The sequence below is a fragment of the Pseudonaja textilis genome, chromosome 1 (genome assembly GCF_049901715.1).
Source record: "Pseudonaja textilis isolate UNSWEBS1 chromosome 1, rPseTex1.2, whole genome shotgun sequence".
Taxonomy (NCBI): domain Eukaryota; kingdom Metazoa; phylum Chordata; class Lepidosauria; order Squamata; family Elapidae; genus Pseudonaja; species Pseudonaja textilis.
Genome location: NC_141990.1, coordinates 248,342,931 through 248,369,557, shown reverse-complemented (window position 1 = coordinate 248,369,557; position 26,627 = coordinate 248,342,931). Strand labels below are relative to the sequence as shown.

General features: G+C 36.4%; 1 protein-coding gene across 1 annotated transcript in view; it reads right to left on the bottom strand.

Moving 5' to 3' along the window:
* Positions 1-2,709: 2,709 nt before the first annotated feature.
* Positions 2,710-26,627, bottom strand: part of KIF18A (kinesin family member 18A) — a 50,417-nt gene continuing 26,499 nt past the window's right edge. Inside the window, exons 12-17 of the mRNA XM_026704461.2 lie at positions 26,071-26,192; positions 24,013-24,248; positions 11,984-12,458; positions 11,115-11,216; positions 7,825-7,919; positions 2,710-3,690 (exon numbers count right to left, since the gene is read on the bottom strand). Coding sequence (XP_026560246.1) covers positions 3,578-3,690; positions 7,825-7,919; positions 11,115-11,216; positions 11,984-12,458; positions 24,013-24,248; positions 26,071-26,192 — 1,143 coding nt within the window. The 3' untranslated portion in view covers positions 2,710-3,577. The remainder of the gene's footprint in view (positions 3,691-7,824; positions 7,920-11,114; positions 11,217-11,983; positions 12,459-24,012; positions 24,249-26,070; positions 26,193-26,627) is intronic.

Sequence of the window (26,627 nt, the reverse complement as noted above, 5' to 3'; positions counted from 1 at the left end):
TGCGTCAAATGCAAATGCCAAATATACAAAGATCAGACTTGCTCGCACACCAAACAACCCACACATAAGAACACAGTGCTGCACTTCTTCATAGCCAGGAAAATGAGTCACTGAATACCCATGAACCTTTAGGTATCTAAGATATTATGAACAAGAAAGCATAGAGATTTATCCCAAAGAAGGATCTAAAAATTGGTATTAAAAAGGATCCCAATAATTTTCATATGGTTCCTTTTCTGTTAGATCACATGAGCTATGGTAATTGCCTACCTGTCCCAATGCATGGAAGCGGTAACTTGTACTTGATATCTAAACAAGTCAATTATCTGCTCTTAATGTCATTCCATAGAATGTTTATAAAATTCAAAATCAAAAAAGTATTTTGAGACTAATATTTTAATAGAAAGCAAATGCTAATGGATTGTGACTGATAATGGTAGAAATACTTGGGAAAACTAAACAAAGAACGAGGAAACAAGAAATTATTTTATTGAATTTATGGGCTGAAAAGATGCTACCTCTTGATCTCACTTGGTTGCAATTTGTAGTGTGATTTACATGTGAAATATGTACCTGTACAAACAGCACATCTTCCCTGTATGTTTATCATATTCTAATCAGCCAGATGGGGATCAGATTGACTCAGCACAACTTTGTCATATATAATTACAACTGGAAAGATTATTCTCATGCATTGGGGACTGTGAGCGAATGAGTTGGTGGGGATACTAAAATCCTTAACTGTAAGGTTATAAATTCCATAGAACCTCAGATATATGAAATGGAAAGTACAATGGGGAGATCAACTAGTTCAGATGTGGGCTGCACATACTTTAACAACCAGTTCACCGAGTGCAGAACTGAAAATGTGAATGCGCTTGCACGCAGCTGCAAAACCCTGGGGATTTCCTGCAGGCACCAGCCAGGGTGAGTAGATCGAGCGAGGTGCGGAAAGCAGCTGGGCTGCAAGAGCAAGCAAAAACGTGAGATATATAGGACAGGATAGCGCCTGGGCAGATAGGTGATCCCACCTGGTGGTCGTAACTAGTAGTACTGGTAAACTGGTTCGAACCGCCAGCAGCCCACCACGGAACTAGTTGTTAAAGATAATATGATAAATCTTGTTTTTGAAAGCTTGTTGGCAGTGGCCAAAGATTGCTTTATTACTTCCCCCTGTAGACTAAACTCATTTTCATGTTCAGATACTGTTATTGACTATTACCTGCATTTAGGTTTTGGTTAGTAGTAGTTGCATTTAAAGAACTGAATACAGGTAATCCTCGAGTTACAAATGGAATGGAGCTTACCAGAGGTGGTATTCAGTAGGTTCTGACCAGAAATTTTGAGTAGTTCGGAGAACCTCTGACTGGAGATTTTACAGTATCCTTCCCCTGTCACGCCCACCAAGCCATGCCCACAGAACTGGTAGTAAATTTTTTTGAATCCCACCACTGGAGCCTGCCCATTCTATTCGTAACCTGAGGATAGATAGGAGTGAATTGTATTACTTGAACACAATCACTCTCCCCTTTCACCCATGCATTCGCTAATCAAATGTGTGGCTTATTAAGTGCATGAGGTATCTTGGGGTGGGAAAGACCATTGGGACCTAGAATGGAACAGGCCACTTACTTCAGGCAGGCAATGCCTTCTCTGACCCATTGAGATACCTCATTCTCCCTCCTCTGTTGTCCCCACAATTGCTCTCCCCATCCTGCCGCAACAGGTCACTTATGAAGATCTGTTTGCTCTGCTGCCTGTTTCTTTGCCTGCTCCCTCCTTTCTCATCGGCAAAGCGCTTGATGAAGGCTTTGGTGACTTGGAATGCCGTGCATGACCTTCTGGGCCCCCTTTCTCTCCACCAAACCATTTAAGGATTGTGCCCCTGTAGGCTTTGGCAGCCCTTTTCAAAAAGCTTTTGCTGGTAAGAACAGAGCTTCGGAAGGACGCGTCTGCACCTCACAAGCTTCACTGGTGCTGACAAAGGCTTTTTGCAAAGGGCTGCTGAAGCCTACAGAGATGCAATCTCCCTGTAGGCTTCAGCAAGAAAATGACAAATGGAGGAAAGGCTTGAAGGACCCAAGCCTTCCCTCCATATGCAAACGTTCAGGCCTCAATTCTCAGAGAATAGAGGCCTAAAGTACAAGATCAGTAGCACAGGATCTTGCATGACTAATCTCACAGTATGCTAGGCCTTTGTGTGGACATGATGTGTGGACTTCAGCTCCCAGGACCCCTGAGCCAGCTTGTTGGCTGGGGAATTCTGACTTGAAGTTCATACATCTTTAAGAGTTGTCAAGATGTTAACGTATCACAAGCTAAATTACTTAACTATCATATCCTTTATCTTATCTTTTTTTAATTGCCTTCCATTTTCCAAGACTCAGTTTTCTCCAAAGCTTTATAATTTCCTTTTATTGCCCTTCATATTACTTTCATTCCACCCAACATCTTCAATGTTTATTACTGTAATGGCATGTTGTTGAACTGTGCATCACAGTGATGAATTGCTCATGAGACAAAAGCATATGGATTAAGCTTGGATGTTGCGCCTTGGTGGGCAAGAAGGCAGATGGCTTCGGCCAAGTTCAGTTAATGGAAATGTAATACTTTTACCTATGACAGGGAGAGCATAATCCATAGGGATAATTTTATATTGAATAAAGATTAAAGGACATTAATTTTAAGAACAGAATAATGCAAAAAGCTATAGATACGACAATATTGACAAAGTTTTATTCACAATAATTAGCCTACAACACACACACACACACACACACACACACACACATACAAGATACAGTAAGAAACCTAAAAATACAAAGGCATATTTTAACATTTCAGTTGTTCAGGAAGTTAACTAAAAAAATTAAAACTAAACATTAGCTAATACTTCCTTTTAAATAAATACTTCCTGGAATAGGCAGAATGTTAAAAAAAAAAGGACAACAGAAGACTCATGACCTCTGTACGCATCAAGAAGTTAATGTTACAATTAGAATAGATATTGGATAGTATTTTTTTAAGTTGGAAGAAATATTCAATAACTCTAGAAGAGTTAAGTTAAAAGTACCTAAAGACACAACAATCAAATGGCCCACTCCATTCTGAAGACAACTTATAGTTTTATATGTAAGGTTTTTTCAACAGCCTTCTCCAATGATTTGATCTCTAGAAATTTTGGACTAAAACTCCCATGGTCTAAGACAAAATTGAATGTGGGTAATGATAGCCCAGCACGTATGGAAACTTTCAGATTGGGAAACATTCATAGTATGGAATGTAAAAGTAAACACATTCTGCAATTTACACAGCATGTTGAGAGAAAATGGCACAAAATTCCATTCAGACAACCAAACATATTGAACAGTATTGCACAAAGCAATCCTTATATCTGAAAAGGGTTCCAATGACATGATAAACTAAGAGGCCAGATATGGGCATTAAAAGCATTTTGCCAATTTAACTTCCCAAAGCCACCAATATGGGGAAAGTGGCAGAGGAATTGTTAGTTTCACTCTTTTTTGTTAAGAAATCAAAATTGTACAAAGGTTTATTTTCACTCCAGAATTACTGTTCATGCTTCTTTTGATCGGCCCACTTTTGTGTCTACTGATGCATTTTCTTTCAAATTACTCTTGAGATGCTTTCTTAGGCCATCATTACGTTTCCAGGTTCTTGTTCTGATTCCTAGGGAACAAAGAATAAATCATGTTAAAGAGAGGGAAGAAAACAAAACACCAGAAACCATATTAATAAAACAAAGACTCAATTTTATTAATTTCCTGAATGTTAAAACATCTTTATATAGCCTGATGCTCTCCAGCTGTGCTGGAGGACAACTAACTGGTTGGCTGGAGATAGTGCAGTTTTAGTTGAATACATATGGAGGGCATTAGATTACCGAAAACTATAACTTTTAAGCTATAAAATAGGACAGAAGCACGGCAAACCTGAATTTCACAAAGTAATAATGGAAAGAGATGTCCAGAAGAGCTGACAATCTATTAAAATCCAAATTGAATGTTATATACACATAAAATACATGCAGGATATTTAAAATGCATGAAATGTATGAACAATGTCCAGAGTGATATAAAAAAATTACAAATTATGTACAGGTAGTCCTCAGCTTATGATCATAACTGAGCCCAAGATTTTTGCTGCAAATCAAGACAGTTGTTAAGTGGGTTTCCACCCACTTTATGGCCTTCCTTGACAAGTTGTTAAGGGAATCACTGCAGTTGTTAAGTTAGTAACATGATTACTAAAATAAATCTGGTTCCCTCACTGATTTTGCTTGTCAGGAGGTTGCAAAAAGTGATCACAGGACCCGGGGGACTCTGTCACTGTCATAAATACAGTACATGCCAGTTGCCAAGCGCCCAAATTTTGATCATGTGATTATGAGAATGCTGTAATATTCGTAAGTGTGAAAAACAGTCATAAATCACTTCTTTTAAGTGTCGTAACTCTATGAGCTTTTATACACTGGAAGTGAGATGGGTGATGTCTAGAGCAGGGGTTGCCAATCTTTTGGACCTCAGGGACCACCAAACTCATAATTTTAGATCCCAGGGACCACTAACTGGTTCGGTGGGCATGGCCTAATTTGTGGGTGTGGCTTGGTGGTCATGTGACTGGCTGGGCATGGCTTGTATGTAAATATTATAAATATTTATATAAGTATTGAACTTTTTATTAAAAAAAGAGCAACTTTTACCCAAAATAAGGCAAAGCAGCCAGGCAGATTGAGTTGCTCACAGAATCACAGATTCATTCAGAAATCTATCTATCTGCCATTGGCTAGCTCAATCTGTCACATAAATTTTGCTTGCAAGCAAACTCACAAAATTAACTCACAGCACAACATGTATGTAAATATTGAATTTTTTAAATAAAAAAAGCAATTTTTACCAAAAATCAGGCAAAGCAGGCAGATTGAGTTGCTCACAGAATCATTCAGTGATTCGGCTAGCTCAGTCTCTCAAATTTGCTTGCCATGAGTCTGCACTGAATTTGCTTTCAAGCAAACCTTCAGTCCTAAGGGACGTTTGGCTGTGCTGAGCCGAAGATCTAAAGACTAGCTAGAAAGCAAGAAATCCAACCATTTCCTGCTTCCTAGCTAATGTAAATCTCCCGGAACAGCAGAACAGGTGATGGTCAGAAAAATAGCAATGTTAGCAGGCAAGTTTGCTGGGTAAGGAGTGAGTGGGCGGGGAGCGTTCCTGTGGGCCATGTGGGCGGCGCAGCCTTGTGTTTCTGCACAGCCTGGATTAATTGCTTTGGGAGGGTGCTCTGGGGGTGAGATTTCTCTACGGCCCACCAAAATTTTCTCAAGGCCCACCAGTGGGCCATGGCCCACTAGTTGGTGACCGCTGGGCTAGAGGATGCCTTTTCAGTTGTGCTTCTGTTTACTGTATTTCAGAATTTTACTTTATAACTAGAAATTTCACCATTTAGAGTTTATCATCAATGAAAGCTTTTAAAAATGATTTAAAGAGGCACGGTGGTGCAGTGGTTAGAGTGCAGTACGGCTACTTCTGCTGACTGACTCCAATTTGGCAGTTCAAATCTCACCAGGCTCAAGGCTGACTCAGCCTTCCATCCTTCCAAGGTGGGTAAAATGAGGACCCAGATTATTGGGGGCAACATGCTGACTCTGTAAACTGCTTAGAGAGGGCTATAAAAAGCACTGGGAAGCGGTATGTAAGTAAGTCTAAGTGCTTTTGCTATTTATTGTTGAATAAATTGATTCCTGTATCAGTACAGATGCATAATCATAAAATTAAAGAAAGATGGAAATAAAAACAAAAAACAGTTCAGATTCTGAATAAAAACATTTTGACAACTGAGCATGCCAAATGTCTCTGGGTAAGGCTCATCTCTATTCAAAAATAGCCTGTGCTGCAAAGTTTTATTTATATTTTACTCTGCTCATGGTATATTCCAAAAATGGATTTCTTATTTTTTGATGGCTTCCTTTTTCTGCACTTATTCCTTTACACAGGGGGAATGCAAATGAAATATTTTGCTGAAAGGAATCACAAGTGAACTGAATATAAATAATATAAAATATCAAAATACAAAAAGCAACTTGTGCAGTAGGATTATTTCCTAGGGTACAACATTACTGCCTCTTACAGAAGAGAGGCACAAATACACATCCCAAAATATTGATGCTTCTTACAATTCAAAGCATGTCTGGTTTGTTGCAACTTCTACATTAATCATTCAATTGCATGACTCTTGAACAATACAATTACTGGGACCACTGCTGGTGTCCTTTGTTATCTAATATTTAGTACAAATAATTAGCAACTTGAAGATAGCATTGTGTGGGGCTCTGATAACACTGTATTAAGCTACTGTGAGCATGGGAAAGACTACATGTAACACTAAATCAAATGAATTCCACAGGGAGAGCAGTAATTCTGTCTGGAAGAATGGCGATTAATAGGAACAGATCTCCATTACTTTTATTTATATGTACTCTACCATCCCCAGATATGATCAATATTTTTAGAAGTGCAAGGATACTAAAAGTAAAAGAAGAAAGCTAGAAAAGGACTTCATTTTTCTTCACATAATGGCCAACCAGATGCACCTTGGAATTCCATAAACACACCAGATGTCCCTGTTGTTCCTTAGCAAATGCTATGTAGAGACCTATCTACAGTCTTCATGATTAGTAGACAATGATAATTCTTTGGCATTGTGAAATCCCATTTTTATGTGAATATGATGTCCAACACTACCTTCTTTTGAAAGTAAATTCCATGGCTGAATTATATGTAATGTGAAGAAGCAATTCCATTTATCTCTACTAAATATACATAATTCTCCATATATGACTTTAATTTCCCCTTATATGACGTGAACAAATAAGTATGTTGCAACCATTCCCAATATATATTTGGGCAACTTTTGAGAAAGCTTCAATTTTATTTCAACCTCTTTCTTAATATGGGTTTGTTGCCATTTCTTCCACACTTAAGATCAACTATGAATTCAATTTCTGCTTTATTAAGATATTGTAAGGCAGTGGCTCTTAACTTTTTCTTCACCATGAACCCCCTTTCAATAATTTTTGTGGTCATAGACCACCAAGATTTAACTCATAACATTTCTTCAAACCTTTGTGGACCGCCTGTGACAACATTCCGCCCCCTGCCTCCCTATAGCTTAAGAACCACTGTTATAGGAAATTACTTAAAAGACTATCTCTCCCCAAGTGTTTCTACCCATCTAATATGGTCTGTCAGGATAAACATGCTTCAGGTTCCATCAGCTAAGGAATAATTCCAGAAAGTAAGCCTTTTCTACCATAGCAGCTTCCCTCTGGAATATTCTCCCTCTAGAGATTGGATTGGTTTTGACCACGTTGTCCTAAAGACCTTGTTCTTTGCCAAGCCTCAGGCTGAATGTGTGAAAGCTCCGGTCTCCTGGTTGCGCTAATGATTGTTGCATTTTTTCTTGGCTGCTGTGTTTTAATTTTCTTAATCATATTTTTTTAATATTGTTTGTCACCCAAAGTGACTTATTATGATATGATCTATATAAATCAATCAAACAAATAAATGATAAATCTACAACAAGATTAATATACACTTTTGTTTGTTTTAATATCTGTCTCTTTACTGAAGGCCTCTCAGTGAATAACTTGTAGACTAAACTATCAAAAAATGTGTGACTACATTATCATAGCAAAGGACTGCAGAAATGATTAACTGAATATGTCAATCTATAATTTTTGGCTTTCTATGTAGCTGTATATTGCCTACATTTGACATAATTATTGTACATTATAAATTTTACACTTACCAGAAGTTGTAGGTACTCTTAGTGCTTTATTATTTGATCCAACATTTTGTCTTATGCGTTTGGCAGTCACCTCATTGTGCTGGTTTGTTACTCCACTGGTGGATGCAGAATTGAGGAAAACATGTTTAAAAAAGTTTGTTTTTAAGCACAATATTGTTGAGTCAGAATTCTGCATTGGTTTTTTAGAGTTCCTATAGTTTCCTTGTTGCTGGAACATTCAACAAATCCTGATGAAAGCTATGGGTAAGTGAATGTACTCTGGATTATCATAGCACTGCAATGCAGTACTATGAAATATTCAAATGGATCATATGCACACATACACTGGGTATATGGGGAAGATTGCATGAAGGATTGGTTAAACTAGTATTGGCAACATTAGATGGACTAGATTGGGGAACAAACCCATCAGGACAAGATTCAGCAGTCCATCTGCATTTAAAAGACAAAGCCCACCCTTTTGAAGACAGCAATGTCCACATTTTAGACAGAAGACCACTGGTTTGAAAGAGGGTTCAAAGAGGCCATCTACAGTATATCAAAACTGAACAGGCCTCTCTCAACAGAAAGGGAGGGATACAACACCATCTACCTCCAGTCTACCACACAGTCCTTTCAATAGTTCCAAGAAGGCTTCACCCCATTTGCACTTCTCAGGTGACCCTGATAACACAGATAAACCTTCAGGTGACCTCAACGACTGTCTAAAAGAATGCAAATGACTGGTTATCTGCAAGGAGTATAAATCTTTCCATTCCTCACCATCCAGTCAGAGCTGAAGAAGCTTTTTGCATGAGAAGCAAAACATCTTCAAAAAACCCCAGAAATTCTAGTTGCTTTTTGAAAAAGCACCTTTTGGATTGCGCAGGATTATTTATCTACAGTGGCCATGTATCTATCCACCTACTATTCTTAGGGGAGGGAAGGATTATCTTAAATCCAGGGTTGTCTTTCAGAAAAATAAACATATATTTCTCTCCATTTGGGAGAGAGTTTAGGGAAGATTTTAATTTTTTTCCTAAGCATGCCAAACCCATCAGAAGTGTTTCCTTTTGTCTTCATCTAAAAGCCAACAAGAAACTGTGCTATTACAAATAAACCTTGCTTAACAAATGGCCCGTTTAGCATCCATCTGAAATTATGATGGTGCTGAAAAAGTAATTACTGGTCCTCATACTTACTTGGGTTGCAATGTCTATGTGATTGGGATTTGAGTATTTTACAATCAAAGGGCTTTAGGGCCACTGCAACATCTCACAGGTCACGTGATTGCCATTTGCGTAACTGATGGCTGGCTTCAAATAAGCAGTGGAAAAATGGACAATAAAATTGCAAGTCATGGATACATGATCTCTCAACAACAGAGGGTGACATGCTTAATGACCGGGAACTGAGGCCATAAGCTCATTGTGATCACATGATGTCCTGCTTAAGAACCAGGTCTCATAATGATGAAATTGGAAATACGGACAATATAGGCTGCAGGGAACTGTTTTGAATTCCTGAAAACAGAAAGCCAAATACTGTTGCATTTACTGCAAAGGACAGTTGCAGATTATTTTGTCTCCATCTCTTAAGAACAGCAAAATAGTATAGTTTAATTTAATTTAATTTGGGGGAGTTTATTTTCTGTTTCTAAACATTCATTCTAGTAGGCACACAAAGAACTGTGGCCAATCTGGTAAAGTATTAATAACAACAAAAAACTGTGTCACCGAAATTTTTTGCAGATAAGTTATAGAAAAAAATAAAGCATGCATATGAACACTTTAGAAACTGTTAATTGCATCCCTTTGCTACATATGTTTGTCAAGGAATAATTATCACCCATTTCCATACAATTTGCTCCAAAATAAATGTGCATAGGAACGTGGACTTAGTGGCATTAAATTTTATTCTACACACTAGCAAAATCAATACTAATTAACCTGCCAAAATTGTTTTAGACAGCACCAACTTATTGGATGTTTTCAAAAATTACTGCAAACACTAGCAATGGGTTCAGGTAAAGGTGGGGTGGCACTTCTAACAAAAAACAGTTATCTTGGAACTTATACAGAAGAGTTCAATACAAATACTAACTCAATATTAACCTATAAAGCTTGTTGTATATGCGACACCTAGAATCCCTGAAGACTTAAAGACAAGGTTTTTGATGTTAAACAACAGAAACTAAAAACATACTAAGAAAGTATATACAGTAGAACCTCTGATCACAAACGCTTCTGACCACGCCCAAATTGGGTGACAACCAAAAATTTCAGAATTTTTTTGCATCTGATTGTGAACAAATACTCAAGTGGCGACCAAACAGAGTTTGCCCTTCCGTGGCAAGTATTTGAGTATTTTTTTACACGCATGCGCAGTCTTGCTTCCAGTCACAACCAAATTGGGTTGCGACCAAAGTCATGGAACGGATTACGATCGTGACCAGAGGTCTACTGTTTCAGTTTACTTTAGTTTACTTGTCATTGCACCTCGTACAACGAAATCAAACACCATCTTCAGTGCACTTCATGACCAGGACAATGAAAACACAAACACACATCCTTTACCCTTCACACATTGAACTGAAAATCCTCGATACTACACCAACACTGCACAATACAGCAGAATTCAAAAGAGCTACTGCCCTGGGATAGAAGCTGTTTTTCAGCCTATTTGTCCTTGTTTTTATTATTCTGTACCATCTGCCAGATGGTAATAGTTCAAAAAAAGGGTGCCCAGGATGAAATGGATCTTTGAGAATGTTTTGAACTTTCTTAAGGCAGTGGGAGCTATAAAGCTCTTTCAAAGAGGGCAGCCAATGATCTCCTGGGCAATGACGTTAACCCTCTGGAGTGCTTTCCTATCTGCCACTGTGCAATTGGCAAACAATACAGAGGTGCAGTATGTTAAAATGCTCTTATGGTGCAGCGGTAGAAGTTCACCAGCAGTTTTTCATTCATTTGTTGTTTTCTGAGAACTCACAGGTAGGAGTGAGTGTATTGCATATATTGCACAATACTATATTGCACTTCATCCTATTTTTCCCACAACAACATATATGCCAAGAAACAATGACAGATCCAAAGTTATCCAGTGAAAGTTCATTCTCTGGCACAATTTTGGTCATTCTGTAAATTAAGTCTAGTCACTGAATGACCAAAACTGTGCCAGAAGAATTTTCTTCCATTGGATCAGAAATAATCCTCCCAGTCAATCTTAATTTGTAATCCAATGGAAGGTATTGGACACAATAATATCAATGTCAGTACTAATTTAGCAAACTGACTTGAAGCATTACATACCTTAATGTCCTTTTTCTTGTAACAGCAGATGTCATTGCCATATAAGATGGCTTTGCGCACATGGCACCTGATTGTCTGTTTAACAATGAAGGAAGGCCAAGTCTGAAATTAAGAACAATAATAATCATCACCAAAAATCTTACTTTAAGAAACCCTACATTCTAAGGTACTTTGTTTTCTAAAATAAAGTAGGGTACACAAATGAAATATAGTATTGGCTTTAAATTTCAAAACTTTGTTAAGTGCTAGCTCTGATAATTTTTTTGATCAGATGATTTCACAATATGTTTTCTGGGAAAGACATATTGTGATGTTTTAGGGATGCAAGGAATAGACTTTTTCAAATATGGGCCAAGAATTTCTCAGATAACATTGTAAACATGTCTTGCAAAGGCCACAAATAGAGTACAAATGTCTTTGAATAAATGGAAGGTGGGAAAGGTGTTTCTGCCACACATTTGCTAAATTCAGGATAGAAATAAAATTCACTGTATCAAGATTTGTTTATCTGGTTGCTTCCATCACGTATTTGCCTTCTTAGATCTGCCTTGGAAATAACATTAGGACAACAACAGAAGTGCCAAAACAAAACAAAAAAAAGCACTGAAAAGCCTTTACACCATCAAGATATCAATGTGCATATGGTTCATGTGAAATCTGGTATTGTTGAACAACTGATAAAGTCCAGTCATTACTTTCAGATATTTTAGCTCTCTTACCTGAATGTACTATTCATACGTCAGAATTATAATTGAGGCAAATCTAGTGTAAACTAAAGGAAGGGGTCATTTTAAAATAAGTCTCATGTTAAAAAGAAAACGGGATGGAGATAAAAATACATTGTATATTTCATCTTCTACATAAAATACCTTTGTAAAACACTTTTGCTGTTGGCTGCTTCTGACTTGCTTCTGGCTGCATCAGGAGATGCTATACTGTCTGTGTTATTTTTACAAAGCATAGTTGAGTTCATGTGGCACTCTGGGGTGACATTATGTGTAACATCTTCAGTGCTGCTCTGCTTTAATGGTTCCTGAATTTGTGCCATGTGACTCATTTCTTCAAGTGTTGCCATATGAGGTACTTTTTTAATCACAGTTCCTGTACAAAGAGTCTCCATCGGCTTCTTGCAGACCTCGGGTGTATATGTAATTGGGCAGAAAGCTTTGCTGAGGGAATCCACCACAGGGTTAGGACATGACTGGCTGGAATCTTCAAGGCTCTGGATTGTCAGAGGAGACGCCATCAATTTTCGCCTTGTTCTTTTGTGCAATGGCATTCCATACTCTGCCTCACGTTGAGCAGACGTCTTGACTTTCTCCACCATAAGATTACGAGGTGTATCTAAGTTCAAGACAAGCAAAATCGCTGAAACATTTCCCTAGATATTCCCAATTAAAGCTTAAATAGCTGCTGAGCAGTAAAAGCAGATGTGATAGAACAGCCCTCCCTCTTGTTCGAACCTACAACAGATATGCACTGAGGATTGTTTAGCAAATACATGAAACCCTCAATTTACATACATGTAGCGACCATTCAAAGTTCTAATGGTCTGATGACAGTAGACAAGAAGCAACAGTTGTAAACTTATTCAAAGAGAAATCCAACCTAGAACTAAGGAGAAATGTCCTGACAGTGAGAATAATTAATAAGTGGAACGGTTGTTCTCTAGAAGTTGTGGGTGCTCCATCACCGGAGGTTTTAAAAAGAGACTGGACAGCCATTTGAGCAGAGAGTTGGAAAACAACACCTCCAAGGACCCTTCCTGTTATACTGTATCCTTTTTTATCTGGAATTTGAGTCTGATAAAGAATTTGCCTAATCTTGAGAGGAATCAGTGCCGATTTAAGAAACTCATTCTCTTTGTCCCTCCTTAGCTCAATATTTTCACAATTTCACAATAATTGTCCAGCTACTGTAGGATTTATTTGAGAGGCAAGGTGTTTATGTCCACACCTTTTTTAATGCTGACTTTCTATTAATTCTCTTGGAAGATTCCTATATATTTTAATACTTGTTCATGCACAACCTGCACATTCTTTTCCTGCAATCATTTCACTTTCTTTCATTTCTTTTACTTTACTTTTATGTTTTCTAAGACATGCTTCTGTGTTCAGAAATTCTTATTGTATTCCACACTAATTCTCTCATTCTTTCAACATAAGCAATCAAAACAAGCATATTTTAAAACTATTTTTAAATGATAATAATAAGTCTTTATAGCTCTTGGGCCATATCAAAGTACAAAGTATTTTTAAATGTTTAAACCACCAATTTAAAAACAAATATTTTTCAAAGCTCGCCATTCATTACTGGTGATTCATGTTTAAGTCTCTGAATGGCCCAGCCATTTTTTCTGCACTGTTATCTCATTATCACCTATCAATTCATGTCACCTAGCAGAATCATTTCCTCCCAGACTTAATCATTTATTCATTTCCTAAAACAAATTTCTGGCTGTTATCAATATTCCCTTGAATTTAACATGAAACTATTACCTATTCCTCACTTATACAGGCCAACAACAGCATAGATAATCTAGATAACAACAGTTTTTTAAATTTGGATTTATTTTAACTGTTTTATTCATAATCAATCTGCAGATATATTCCTTAACTCTATAGTAACATATTGTCATTGTCATAAGAGCCTTTCTCCTATTACTTAACAGACACAAAGTATTTCTTGTTTGGTTGATTCATCCATGCATCTTTTTTCTACAGAAATAATTATGATCTTCCATATAGCATTATGGTTATTAAATATGACCAACATTTTTATTTCTGCCACCTATCATGACTTCAGTCAATCAATTCTTTACTAAGATAGAGAGGGCATAGAGTGTGCGATGTGGTGGCCTAGAAGTGAACCTCTCACCTCATAATCTGGAAGCTGTGAGTTCAATCTGAAATAGCAGCAGGTATTTCTCTCTCTGGGCACGAAGAGAAAATATTTGTTGCTAATCCCACATAGGTGTCAAGAAGGGCACCTGGCCAGTAAACTTTCAGCTCTGTTCAGTTTCCCTGACTCTTAATTATTCTCACCGCCAGGATATTCCTCCTTAGATCTAGTTTGGATCTCTTCTTCATAAGTTTACAACAGTTACTTCTTGTCCTGCCCTCAGCTACCTTCTTTCCGTGGCAGTCCCTCAAATATTGGAAGACTGCTATGAAATGACTCTAGTCCTTTTCTTAGTTAGACTGGACATAATCAGTTCCTACAATTGTTCATCATGTTTAATCCCTTAGTTCCCTCATAAACTTTTTTTGCTCTTCTTTGCCCTCTTTCTAGAGTTTCAACATCTTTTTATACCATGGTGACAAAAATTGGACAGTTTTCCAAATGTGATCAAGTGCAAGTATAAAGCAATACTAGTACTTCATGTTATCTTGGTACAATCCCTCTGTTGATGTAGCCTAAGACTGCATTGGCCTTTTTGGTAGCTGTAAACACATTGCAGACTCATATTTAAAGTGATTGCTCACTAGGGTTCTTAGATCCCTCTCTGTTACTGTTGTTGAACCAGGTATCACCTATTCTATGCCTGTGCAGTTGGTTTTTCTTGCCTAGATATAAAATATTACGTTTCTCACCACTGCCTTGCATTTTGTTGCTTAAGCCTTAGTGCTCAAGTCTGTGTTGGCTATTCCCACAGCTTGTTGTCATTTGTGAATTTGATGAGTTCTCCTTCTATCTCTTCATCTAAATCATTTATGGAGATGTTGAAGAATACTGGGTTTAGGATACAACCTTGGGGTACTCTATTGCATGCTTCCCTTTATGTGAGCGCTAGAACTGTTATATTTGGCTCAGAAAATGTGTACACTAGGACATGCTGCATAGATGGCATATATAAAAATAGCTGTGTTGTGTAAAGTTGTATTTTTCCCTTAACAAATAATGCAAAACAAATGACAAAGATCATCTTTAAACTTTGCGCATTTATACTCTTTAACTCAAGTTTCAGTTCACTTATGGCTTCCTTGCTGTCTTTGAGCAAGTTACTTTCAAGGCTTCTTTCATACCTTCAGCATGGGAAAATGTAGGCCTATTTTAGAGGGGATTTATATCTGCAATTGAGATAAAGTGGCCAAGCATATTTTCTTGTTTAAATAAGCACAACCAACACAAGCTAAGGCCATGTAGTCCGGGCGGGGGAAGAATTATCTATAACATACAGTGTAAAGTCTATAACAGCCACTATATAGGACAGACAGGCAGAAAACTAACAGAACATATCCATCAACACCATTTAGCAGACAGAAGACTATGACAATAAAACGCCTTAATATCGCAACACATAGACATACTCAATCATAGTTTCAATTGGGAAACTACAAGCATGCCAGACCAATCCAAAAATGCTAGGGAGTTCCTGGAAGCTTGACATTTGGATAAATCAATCATCAATGGACACATAGAAACGAACTATATTTACATGCCATTCAGACAACAAAAAGCTATGAACAAAACAAAAAAGACCAAAGCACATCCTCTCCAACAAACAGGTAACAGCTAGATAAAAGGATTAACACCAAACAACTAAGGAGAAAGGAAGAAAGCTACATCCTCACCAACTCTGCAAGGGAACAATACTATATATAAACAGGGATAAAGCACACTTCACTAGCACTGATAATATTATTTAATTGCATATGAAACATCTTAAAACAAAAAACCAAGGTCAATACCAAGGACTCTACAAACACTGTATTCTGTTCTTTTTATTTATTCACTCAATCAATTTATCTATTTATTCAATTTCTATAGCTACCCACCTCAAACAAGTGACTCTGGGCAGCAAGAAATCATAAAACATTTAAAAACAGTTACAACACAATACAAAATTAAATATATATGGCAGCTGGAAAAATAGGCCATTATAGATGTCATTATAGCCAGTAAATTAGGCTTTTCAACACTCCCAGGTTCAGATACAAAGCTAAATCTTCAGCGCCTTACTAAAGGTCCACAGAGTTGGAGTCATCCTCAAGTCTGAAGGGAGAATGTTCTAGCGGGCAGGGGCTTTAGCAGAAAGGAATGTCTCTTAAACCCTACTAGCTGACATACCTTGCCTGACGGGATCCATAACCTGCCCAACCTGCCAATATTCTTTTTCTTATCTACTAGGCAATGCATAGCCTTCTTAAAATATTTTTTCAAAAAATTATACTGCTTAAATAAATGCACTTTGCACAATCAGATATGCCATTGAAAATATATGGGCAGAATATAGTTACATGAACAAAATCTGAAATGTCAATAAATAACAAGGAGCCTTAAGTTCATTGAAAAGACAGAATAATTTTTAAAAAAAGAATAAAATTGTGGCCACGAGCCCTAGGAGAAACAACTCTTACTTTGGTCATGATCTACAAACAATGAATATGCAGTAGAGTCGCTACTACAGAAAAATTCAAGAAAGTTTCTAGTAATTAAGATGATATACTTTATTTTAGTTACAAGGCCAAGAAGCAACAAGGTCTTAATTTTTGACTAAAAGCAGGGTATTTATGCACTACTACTGCAGCAAGGTGGGAATATCTGGGTTCTATCTAGCAGTTTGGATGAACCCAATGGTCATTATGACTATGCAACAGCACTCTGATTACTTTCCCCATTTATAAAAAGTTCAATTTACTGGAGATACCACTATCCCTCACTCCAAGTTAATAATTCAGATTAATGTATAACAAGAAACATTTCCCAGCTTATAAACTACTAATCAGCAAAATCTGCCTTCTATTTACCTCCTTAAATCTATATTTTAAAAAACCCTAGAATTTTAAGAAAAGCGATCCTCTGTCTTGAATAGATGCTTTTCTGATGGTCAAGGAAGATGTTTGCCCATGTAATTCAATTAAATCTGTCAGAGTTACCTTTAAATATTTGAGAAATTTTAAATTATTAATTTATGGCATGTCATAAATGGGAATTTCAGGAAGAAGTGGTGGTTGGCAGTTCATTGGGCTGTGTTTATGCATAACAATGAAGGCTCTACTTTCATTAAAAAAGTAAGTTTGTTTACTGTAAGGCATAGGCATTCTGCAAAATGTCCTAAGAGCAACTGGGAAGGAAATCCGTGAGAAAGAAAAACATTTTGGTGGGTGCCAAGTTTTAGAAGCTTTGCCAACACAAAGTACGGAAACCATTTCAAAATTAACAGTAAATGTAAGTGTTCAAACTGTAAACCAGAGAAGCAGAGAAGCAGAAACTATTGCCAACAATGTGCTGAACTTCATTGCAATGAGCCATATTTCAAACAGTACTAAAATACATGAATAAAAAACAGATTGCAAGGGTTTGCTGTAACACAAATGGAAGCTAGTAAGAAAAAGAAAATCCCATGCCTTTAAAAATGGCTATTTGGTGTCATACAAATCAAATCCACAGCAAATGCACTAAATTGAGTATCCTAAATTATCCTGCAATCAAATCTGGTCAAAATATTGGCAATAGAGCAACTTGTTCCCATCATTAAGCAGACTTTTGGAATTGACTTTATGTATTGTAATTGAATTGAATAACAAGAAGAAAGCATGCTTTAAGAACACCTGTTCTTCATCGACAGTGGAATATTAGATACAGTTATCTAGAAGTATATTCCACTAGGCTCTTTAGCTTGCTGAAGGAGTTTGGATTTGTAGTCTCTTAATTTAGCTGAACCCGGCAGGATAAAAAACAAACAGGAAAATAAAAGAAACTAAGTAATCAAAGACAGATGTCAGAGTGTTCTATTAATTGGGTATAAAATTTCAGACTGAAATAAATCTTTTATATACATCTGATCAGAAAATATTGGGCAGTTTTCATTTTTATTTAATAGTCATCTTTCCTAAAGTGAAGTCAGGGGAAAATCTTTTTCTTTATACCAGAAAGTGATATTTTATATTTAATGAGTCTGTGCAAAAAGTTCCATGTGGGCTGATATTATGGTTAGAGTAAACTGTGCACAAACCTATGTCGCTATGCATTAGGGATCAGTCTGAATCGCTAAACTGAGAAACTGAACAACTTGACCAATATGAGCCTCAGCTATTGAGCTGAAGAAGGCACACTTGAGGAGATACAGATACAGCCTGAGTCAGCTGATCCAGAAGGCCTGCTGATTCCAAGTCAGGCAACACATTGCAAATTATAAACATCGAAGGGTGTCAAGCCACCTTCTTGAAAGGCAAAACAAATGTGCATTTGTTTTTTTTTATTCTTACTTCATATTGTACTGTACCATGAGAGCCAGAAGAAAGTGCCATTCGTTGTATCCAATCTTATCATTAAAGATAGGAATGATGAGGTTTTTTTTTAAAAAATAAAATAATTATTCATTTGCTTCTCTTTGGCAAATAGTTCTGTTCAAATTATGCTGCAGATTTCTTTTTTTGCATTCTTTTCTAGGAACACATATATAAATAATAATCATATATTATTTCAGGAAACAGGTGTGGGTTTAACATTCACATGATATAATTCCAGGCTGGCATGCAGAATTAATCTGTACACAAAATATTCCAATTAATACACATGAATGCATAAGAAAAGTTTTTGATACATTTAGTCATGTACATGTTAGGACTCCAGAAATCTCTATTGATGAGGAACTAACGCAAGAGTGCACATGGCATCAACTAATGGGGAAAGTGTGCAGATAATATTTAAAAATATGACTCATAGACCACAAGTGTAGAGTTTATGTCAAAGAGAAAGATGAATGAGACTTCTGGTTGGATTTAGGACAAATTAATGGTGTAGATTTTTTTTAAGAAAAAAAAAAGAATTAAGATCTTATGTTAACACATGCCTGAGAAGAAAGTCTATGGAGATTCTCAATCATCCAGGTCATGGCTGTCCCAAAGGTACTTTTCAAGAGGCAACTGAGTGGGAGGGATACGGCATCATCTATCTCCAGTCTACAATACAGTCTTTTCAACAGTTCCAAGAAGGCTCTACACAGGTGACCCTGACGACACAGGCAAACTTCCGGGTAGCCTCAACCACACTAAAAGAATGCAAATTACCAGCTATCTGCAAGGAGTATATATTCCCTACCATCCAGTCAGAGCTGAAAAAGCTTCTTGGATGAGAAGTGAAATGTCTTCGAAGAAAAACCAGGAAGTCCAGTTGCCTCTTCAAAAAGCACCTTTGGGACGATTAGAATAAACTTTTAATATAGACATTTTGGTGAAGATGATTGACCTAATTAGTTTACTAATCATACATTCTGATTCTCTTAACAACCTTCTGACACATGGAATTTTGAGGTGCAAATATTGCCCAATGAAGACAGAACCAGTGTAATAATATCTTAAAAGCAGCAAATGCTACACGAGGAAGTGAGAAAACAGCTTGCATTGAAAAGAATGGTAAATTCCTAACTATTTCATTATTATTAAAAATGAAGGCAGAAAGTGAAATGGAAGGATTTTTCTGGCCATGTGATAAATCATACAAGCAAGAGTGAGCAATAGATGATCCGATGTTCAAAGTCAGGATTTTGCTTTTCACCAGAATTCACGGCAATTAGCTCCCTTCAGTTAAATAATTGGCTCTGTTCCTGGTTATAAAGGAAGCAATGAACACTTTACTCTGCCTTTAAGAATGGATTTATCCCTCTACTAATGCACAGTAAGGATGAAAAGAAATGGAATACCTGAAACTATGCCAACAACCTTCATCCTGACAGAAATACTAGCAAGTAAATGCCTGTTTGGAAGTGGAATTCTTGTGTACAACTTACACACAGAGAGGGCATGGATCACACTATCAGGCTGAATTGGACATGTGAGCCTTAAATTTCAGATCCTTTTGTGATCTACTTTATTTGTATACTAATTTACGTACACTCAGTAAAAGAAATGAAATGAGAGCTTTTTTCAGGGTGAAGAGAGATGATGATGAGAAAAACCCTCTGCTAAAACAATGACTTACAGTACTTTGTATCATTTCTTTTCTTTCTAAACCATTATTTCATTAATTCTTAGCTTATATTCTCTCCTTTCTGAAAATAAACTTCCAGGAGTGTTTGTTTTCTTAGACTGAAAATTTACAAGCCTTTTCCAGCACTAGTCCTCGAGTCACCATCATTTAGTTAACATGGATATTATCAAAAGAAACAGAGGAAGGCCATATAAAATACAAGATTAAAGTATTTTCTTCAGCAAACTATGGAAGTTGCTGTGAAGAAATGAGCTTAAATCCAAAACCCTTTAAAGAGTAATACACAGGAATTATACTTCAGATCCAAATACGAATATAGCTAATATTATTCAGATATGCACAATTATATTACCTTAATTCATAACCTCTAGAAACCCAAAAAGATCAAACCCATGAAACATTCTTTCCGTGTATATATGTGTGTATCAAGAATCTGTTATTTTAACTAGGCAGTGAATCACATGATAAGAGTGAAGGCTCTCTGACAGTTGAACGCCCTCATTTTTCGCTGTTATTTTGCTGTTCTTATTTTTTTACTTGAAGTTGCTTACTTTTCTATGCTTTTTCTATGTATTTTTACTGTTTTGTTGTTGTAAAAAGGGAGTTTTTAAAAATTATGTACACCACTCAGTCACTACGTGAGATGGGTAGCTAAACCATTATGATACATACAGTATATAAACAAATGTAAATGGATTGAGAAAGGGAAGACTGAGAATGTCATGGAATGGAGTTGAACTTCTCAAATGCAGAAATGAAAAGTTTAAAGAAATAAAGGAAACAATATATGAATGAGGTGGAAATAATAATGCTCTGCAAAAATGGAAATGTATACAAAGAAGTTTAGTAAACGGTATTGGCGCAAATGCTAAAATGCAGATTTTGTTAGATTTCTTGTTCTTTTTTTTTTTTTTTACCTTATCCTTTTTTTTCCCTAGTTCCTTTGCCTCGGTTCGTCTTTTTGTTTCTTATTCTGTTTTTATATTTTGTATTATATTGCTTATCCCAAAAAGAAAATAATTTGATGGGTATGTAGGTATATAATCATACATTTATGTTTGTGTATTTTTTTTTGCTGTATGTTGTCTAGAGACACTGCTTGTTAGATGAGCAGCCATATAAATCTGAGAATATATAAATATTGGAAATTTCCAAAAATATTGGTTATCTATTAAGAAGATAATCAAGAAGGAAAAGGAAGAGCCATGGTGGCCCAGTGGTTAGAATGCAGTATTATTGCAGGCTAACTCTGCTCACATCTTGGAGTTTGATCCTGACAGGATTCGACACAGCCTTTCATTCTTCTGAGGTTGGTAAAATGACCTGGATTATTGGGGGCAATATGCTAAGAGAATGCTGTAAAGCACTGTGGAGCAGTATATGTCTAAATACTTACTGCTATTATCAAACTATATTTAGGAGCAAGCTGCACTCATATCTTTCCTCTTAATCCCAATATTATATGATTAAACTGATATTTTACTTATTTAAAAGAATCATATGGCTCCCCATATCTTACAAAACTCTGAATGGCTCACAAAAGTAATAAAACCACAAACCATAAGCAAGAAAACCTGTCACCTGAGTTCTCATCTCCATACACCAAATCTATACAATTCTTGGGCTCCAACTTTATCAGTGCTGGGGGGAAAGCAAGCCTGTTAAGAGTTTTCTGGAAAGCTAAAAGTGTTGGCCTCAAAGAAGAAGGGTATTCCACTACAGAAGGGTATTCCACTAGAAGAAGGGTATTCTGCTACAGAAACGACACACTTCCTAGGCCCCACTAGATGGTAACATTTAACGAAAGGAACCTGGAGTAGGCTTACACTATTCAACCTGGTGGAATGGTCAGAAATCCTCAGGAAGAGACAGTCCTACAAATAATCTGGCCCTGTGCCAAGTAATAACCAGCAATGAGAAATGACCAAGATGTGAATCACTGTAAACAAGGCCTCTCAATCCAGAAATGGTACCATTGGTGCAAAATAAATTATTTATTTTATTGATTAAATGTATTTGCCACCCATCTCTGCGCAGGGCAACTTTGGACAATTTATAATATTAAAAGGGCTAAAACCATAATCCTCAGAATACAACACTATGATTAAAACAAAATAAAATAATTAAAAGACGGCAGGGGAGGAAGCAAGATACATAGGTGGAGGGGGGAATCTGAATTAACTATTAGTCCATTAACCACTTCCAGCATGATACTCCCCCATTAGGTCCCCAGGCCAACAGGCAGAGCAGATCTTCAGGCTATTGCAAAAGGTCAGGTGGGAGGGAGTCAATCTGACCTCAGAGAGCAAGATGTTCCAAAGATCCCGGGGGCCATGATAGAGAAGGCTCTTCTCTTGGACCCTGCCAACGGGAATTCCTTGACTGACAAGATCTGCAGCATGCCCCCTCTTGCTGACATGGGTGGGTGGGGTTGTCCATAGGGATGAGATGGTTCTTCAAATAACCCGAACCTATGCCATACAGGGCTTTATAGGTAATAACTAATACCTTGAATTGCACTTGGAAGCAGACCAGCAGTCAGTGCAAAAGACTCGCCCTGCCCTCACTGCACTTTGCACTAGTTGAAGCTTCCGAATGCTCTTCAAGGGAAGCTCCATGTAGACCCCATTGCAGTAGTCTATGTAGAGCACAACTGTATGAGTGTAGGGATTCCTGATCTAGTAGCCAGTGTTCTCTACTTTGCATCTGATGTTTTAATTTTACTCATACATACATACATACATACCCTCCATTGTTCAGTTCATAAATGAATTAACTCTAGTGTCCAAAAATGGAAATATTTCTGTTACTTTGACAACTAAACTCTATGCAATGATGCTGCATGTGAAACACAGGTTTTAAAGTAAGAAATAATGATCATTATATAACAGGTGGTGAGTTTTTTTAAGTCTCTGTGCACAAAGCCTGTTTCCTGTTCAACATCTTGAAAAGATTATAAACTAAAACACACACACACACACACACACACACACACACTACAACAAGGATCTGTATCAATCTCCACCCAAACATTTTCTTATTAAAGATATAAGCCAGGTTTTTAGCAGTTACCAAACTTTGGCTCTCTCAGAAAAGTGTTTTTTGAAAGAAACAGCTTTTGTTAATTCTTGCTATTTTATGTGTTGTCCCCTTTTTAAAAGAAACAGAATACCACAAGATTTGGAAAATAGCCTCTTTCAACTTAGTTCAAATCATCAATGATCAGGTACAATTGGGGACCAAATTCAAAACAATTTAGGAATTCAAAACTTGTTTTTCCCAATTGACTAGCAACCTCATAAATGGAAATAACACAGGTAGTTTAAGATAATACCCTGAAATTTCCATTAGATTGCCAAATTGGAAATAACCATTCTGATATTTTTAGCAGTGTGGATATAGATACTATAGATACTATAACTGTATTTTCAGATAAAGGATACACTCTATATGCAAGTCATTCTTAGACAAATATGAACCATTTGTCAGAGACTAGAGTAGACCATTCATGAAGACCTGAGAAAAGTTATTTGGATAATGTGATGAGGTTATACATAAAAAGATCAGATTAGTGGTAGCAATAGTAGCCACCCAGAATCATTTTGTTATGATATGGGCAGAAAATAAATTTAATAAATAAATGAAATAGTATTCTTTGTGACACTGAAGTAGCTGAATGGTCATGTCTAACTTAATTATCCAATTATCCAGAGGTTTCATCATATCACTGCTCCTGCTGGCTTGGACCAACATGAAAACATTGAGAAAGATTCATTTTATGAAAGGTTCTAGGGAGGTTGGAAACCTATTTTCTCTCCCTTGCATTTAATTGATTACACGACAGTAAATTCTAAGAAAATATCCATTAGGTTATATTAGGCTTTACTGTAAATCTGACTTTTGATATAAGGTCATTTTCTGTGAATATAAGTCAACATTTTATACACAAAATATAGCTACTTACTACAGGGTGTATTCCGATAGCTCACAAGCTGTGGAAATGACATGATAGCAGACATCATGAGCTGATCATTTTTATCTGATTCTTCAACAATCTGGTCAGCCCAAATTACAGCTTTCTCTCTGTGAATGAGCTGTTTTAACTCCCTGAAATCATCCTCAATGACACCATTGGCTAACTGCATCCTTTTTAAAGCAATATACTGTTTTACTAAAACCGGAAGCGAAAAGTTCAGGATTCTGTAATAATAATAAGAAAACTGTAAGTATCTTGAAAACATATTAGGTGACAGCACATTAATTTTATTTAATTTTAATAATAAAAACATGCACACATACAATTAAAATGAAATACAAATGTTTGGGAGGAAAAGATACAAATGATTTCACTGTTGGATATTTTGATATGAGATCTTCCTTCCTTCCTTCCTTCCTTCCTTCCTTCCTTCCTTCCTTCCTTCCTTCCTTCCTTCCTTCCTCTTTCGCAGTTGCCTAAATCAATAGTAATTATTTTCCAGCAAAAATTCTCATAGAGTTCTCTTTAGCAAGATTTATTGAGTTGGATGGAATGAGGTTACAAAAATGTCACCAGCCAAACTGTTTTCAATTTAGAACCAATAGACTGCTGTGTACATTAGTGCAGTTGCTTTCTGTTACTCTAACAGCTCTTTGATGAAGTGGCAAGGAAGCTGGTCTCTTCACTAACTGTTTGCATCTGGTCACTTGCACATTACTTCTTGAATCACTATCAGTTTCAGAATCAGCTCTTATACAATGCTTCATAGGTTAATCACCTGCAGCTGCTTTTTGTTCACGGGACATATCTTTCTTTGGGACTCTGTTATTTGCCAGAATATATGTTCTTTGATCATCCTACCTAAGAAAAAACTTTGGAGCCAAACAAAATCAGGTTTAAGCTACTGCATGGGTCACCTGCAAAACTCATTTTATTTTTTTCTGAAGTAATTCCAAGAAAGGGCTAAAATTATGCTTTCTTTGGAATTAGTTCCAGAATCGTTAGGAGAAATAGAAAAGTCCAGAAGCTTTGACTTTCTTCATATTAATGTACGCTGGACAACTTGTATCACAGTATAGATAGTACTTTCTGGCAAAGGGCAACTTTGGGTGTTTTGTGGCATTTTAAAGTTTGTCATTAAAAAGTAGGTAGGATATTAACTATTTTTACTTGTTTTCTGGAAAATAAATTATTATTTTCAAATGATTTTCAAATGGTAAGAAACTATAAGATTATGATGAGTATTTTTAAACATTATTTGAACATTAAGTCCAACTAATTACATGTTATCTTAAATTCCTCTTTCCATTACTTTTTTTTCATTACACATACAGTATAAATTCCATCTGAGCAGCATATCTAAAAGAAAACAGAGAAGCTTACTCCAGTTTAAGATAAGGGTTATTTTCCTGCCTGGATATTTATATCATCTTTTTCAATACAGTGGTACTTTGGTACTCGTTGCTAATTTGTTCCACCAAAAGTGACAAGTACTGAGCAAACCATGTGACATACCACATGAGCCTTTATTTAGGTTGAAAGAATTAGAGTCACGTGGCAGTCAACGCCGTCTAGTTCTACCTTGTGTATCGAATATTGTTAGAAAGACGAGTACTGGGACAAGATTTCTGTTTCAAAACATGTCAAGTACCAAATTGAATGAGTTTTGAAGCAGTCAAGTACTGAGGTATGATTGTACAATAATAGAAAGTACAAGTTCCAAGTCACAGTAACTCTCATGTGACTATAATACACAGTCACATAGCATAGTTTAATATGTTGGGCATGATTTTTATACTACATGCAAAAGAATTTGGCCTCATTTGTATTTAAATGGAGCAAAAAAACATTGTTCTGAATGGGATGCTTTAAATTTTCTAAAATGAAAATAAGATTGACTCCATTTATAGCTTTTGCAGAAAATTATCCAAATAATCCATTGCCATTTTAAATATAAAGTTAATATAATTACTGATTTTATGGGTATCAAAAATAATTTTTAAATAGAAAATATAATTAAATGAGGCATTTTTACCACAGACTTACTTTTCGGTCTGCTTATACTGCTGATTTTGTTGGGAGGCTAGTGTTTTCATGTATTCAATTTGCGTTTTCAAATCTTGAATTTCCAATTTCAAGTGACAGCACTGCAGATCTCTCTGTAGATCCTTGAAAAATTTAAAATTGAAATCAAATTTATGCACTATATAACTGAAAAGTATCAAAATATAATGTTTGTAAGAACAATGCAAGTCATTTATTTCAACAATGGGCATGACTCCAGGCTTGTAGAGAGTGTGATCAAAAGTCCACAAGGCAGCTGAGACCTTGTGGTCGAAGCTCTGTGACACATAAAAAACAAGCAAACAATCAATTATACGGTTGTGGCTGTCATCTGGACTTTCATGACCATATCATATGGGATATCTCTACATTATATAATAAGGAAAGTTGGGCAATGTTATACAATAGTAGAACATCTTAATTTAGGAGAAATAAGGCAAGCCTTATATGAGGCGAAAGCCAGAGAGTATCTTGATTTTTTTTTTGACAATTTACATCATTTTCAGCCAAACTGGTCAATGGCAAAAAGACAGTGGTAG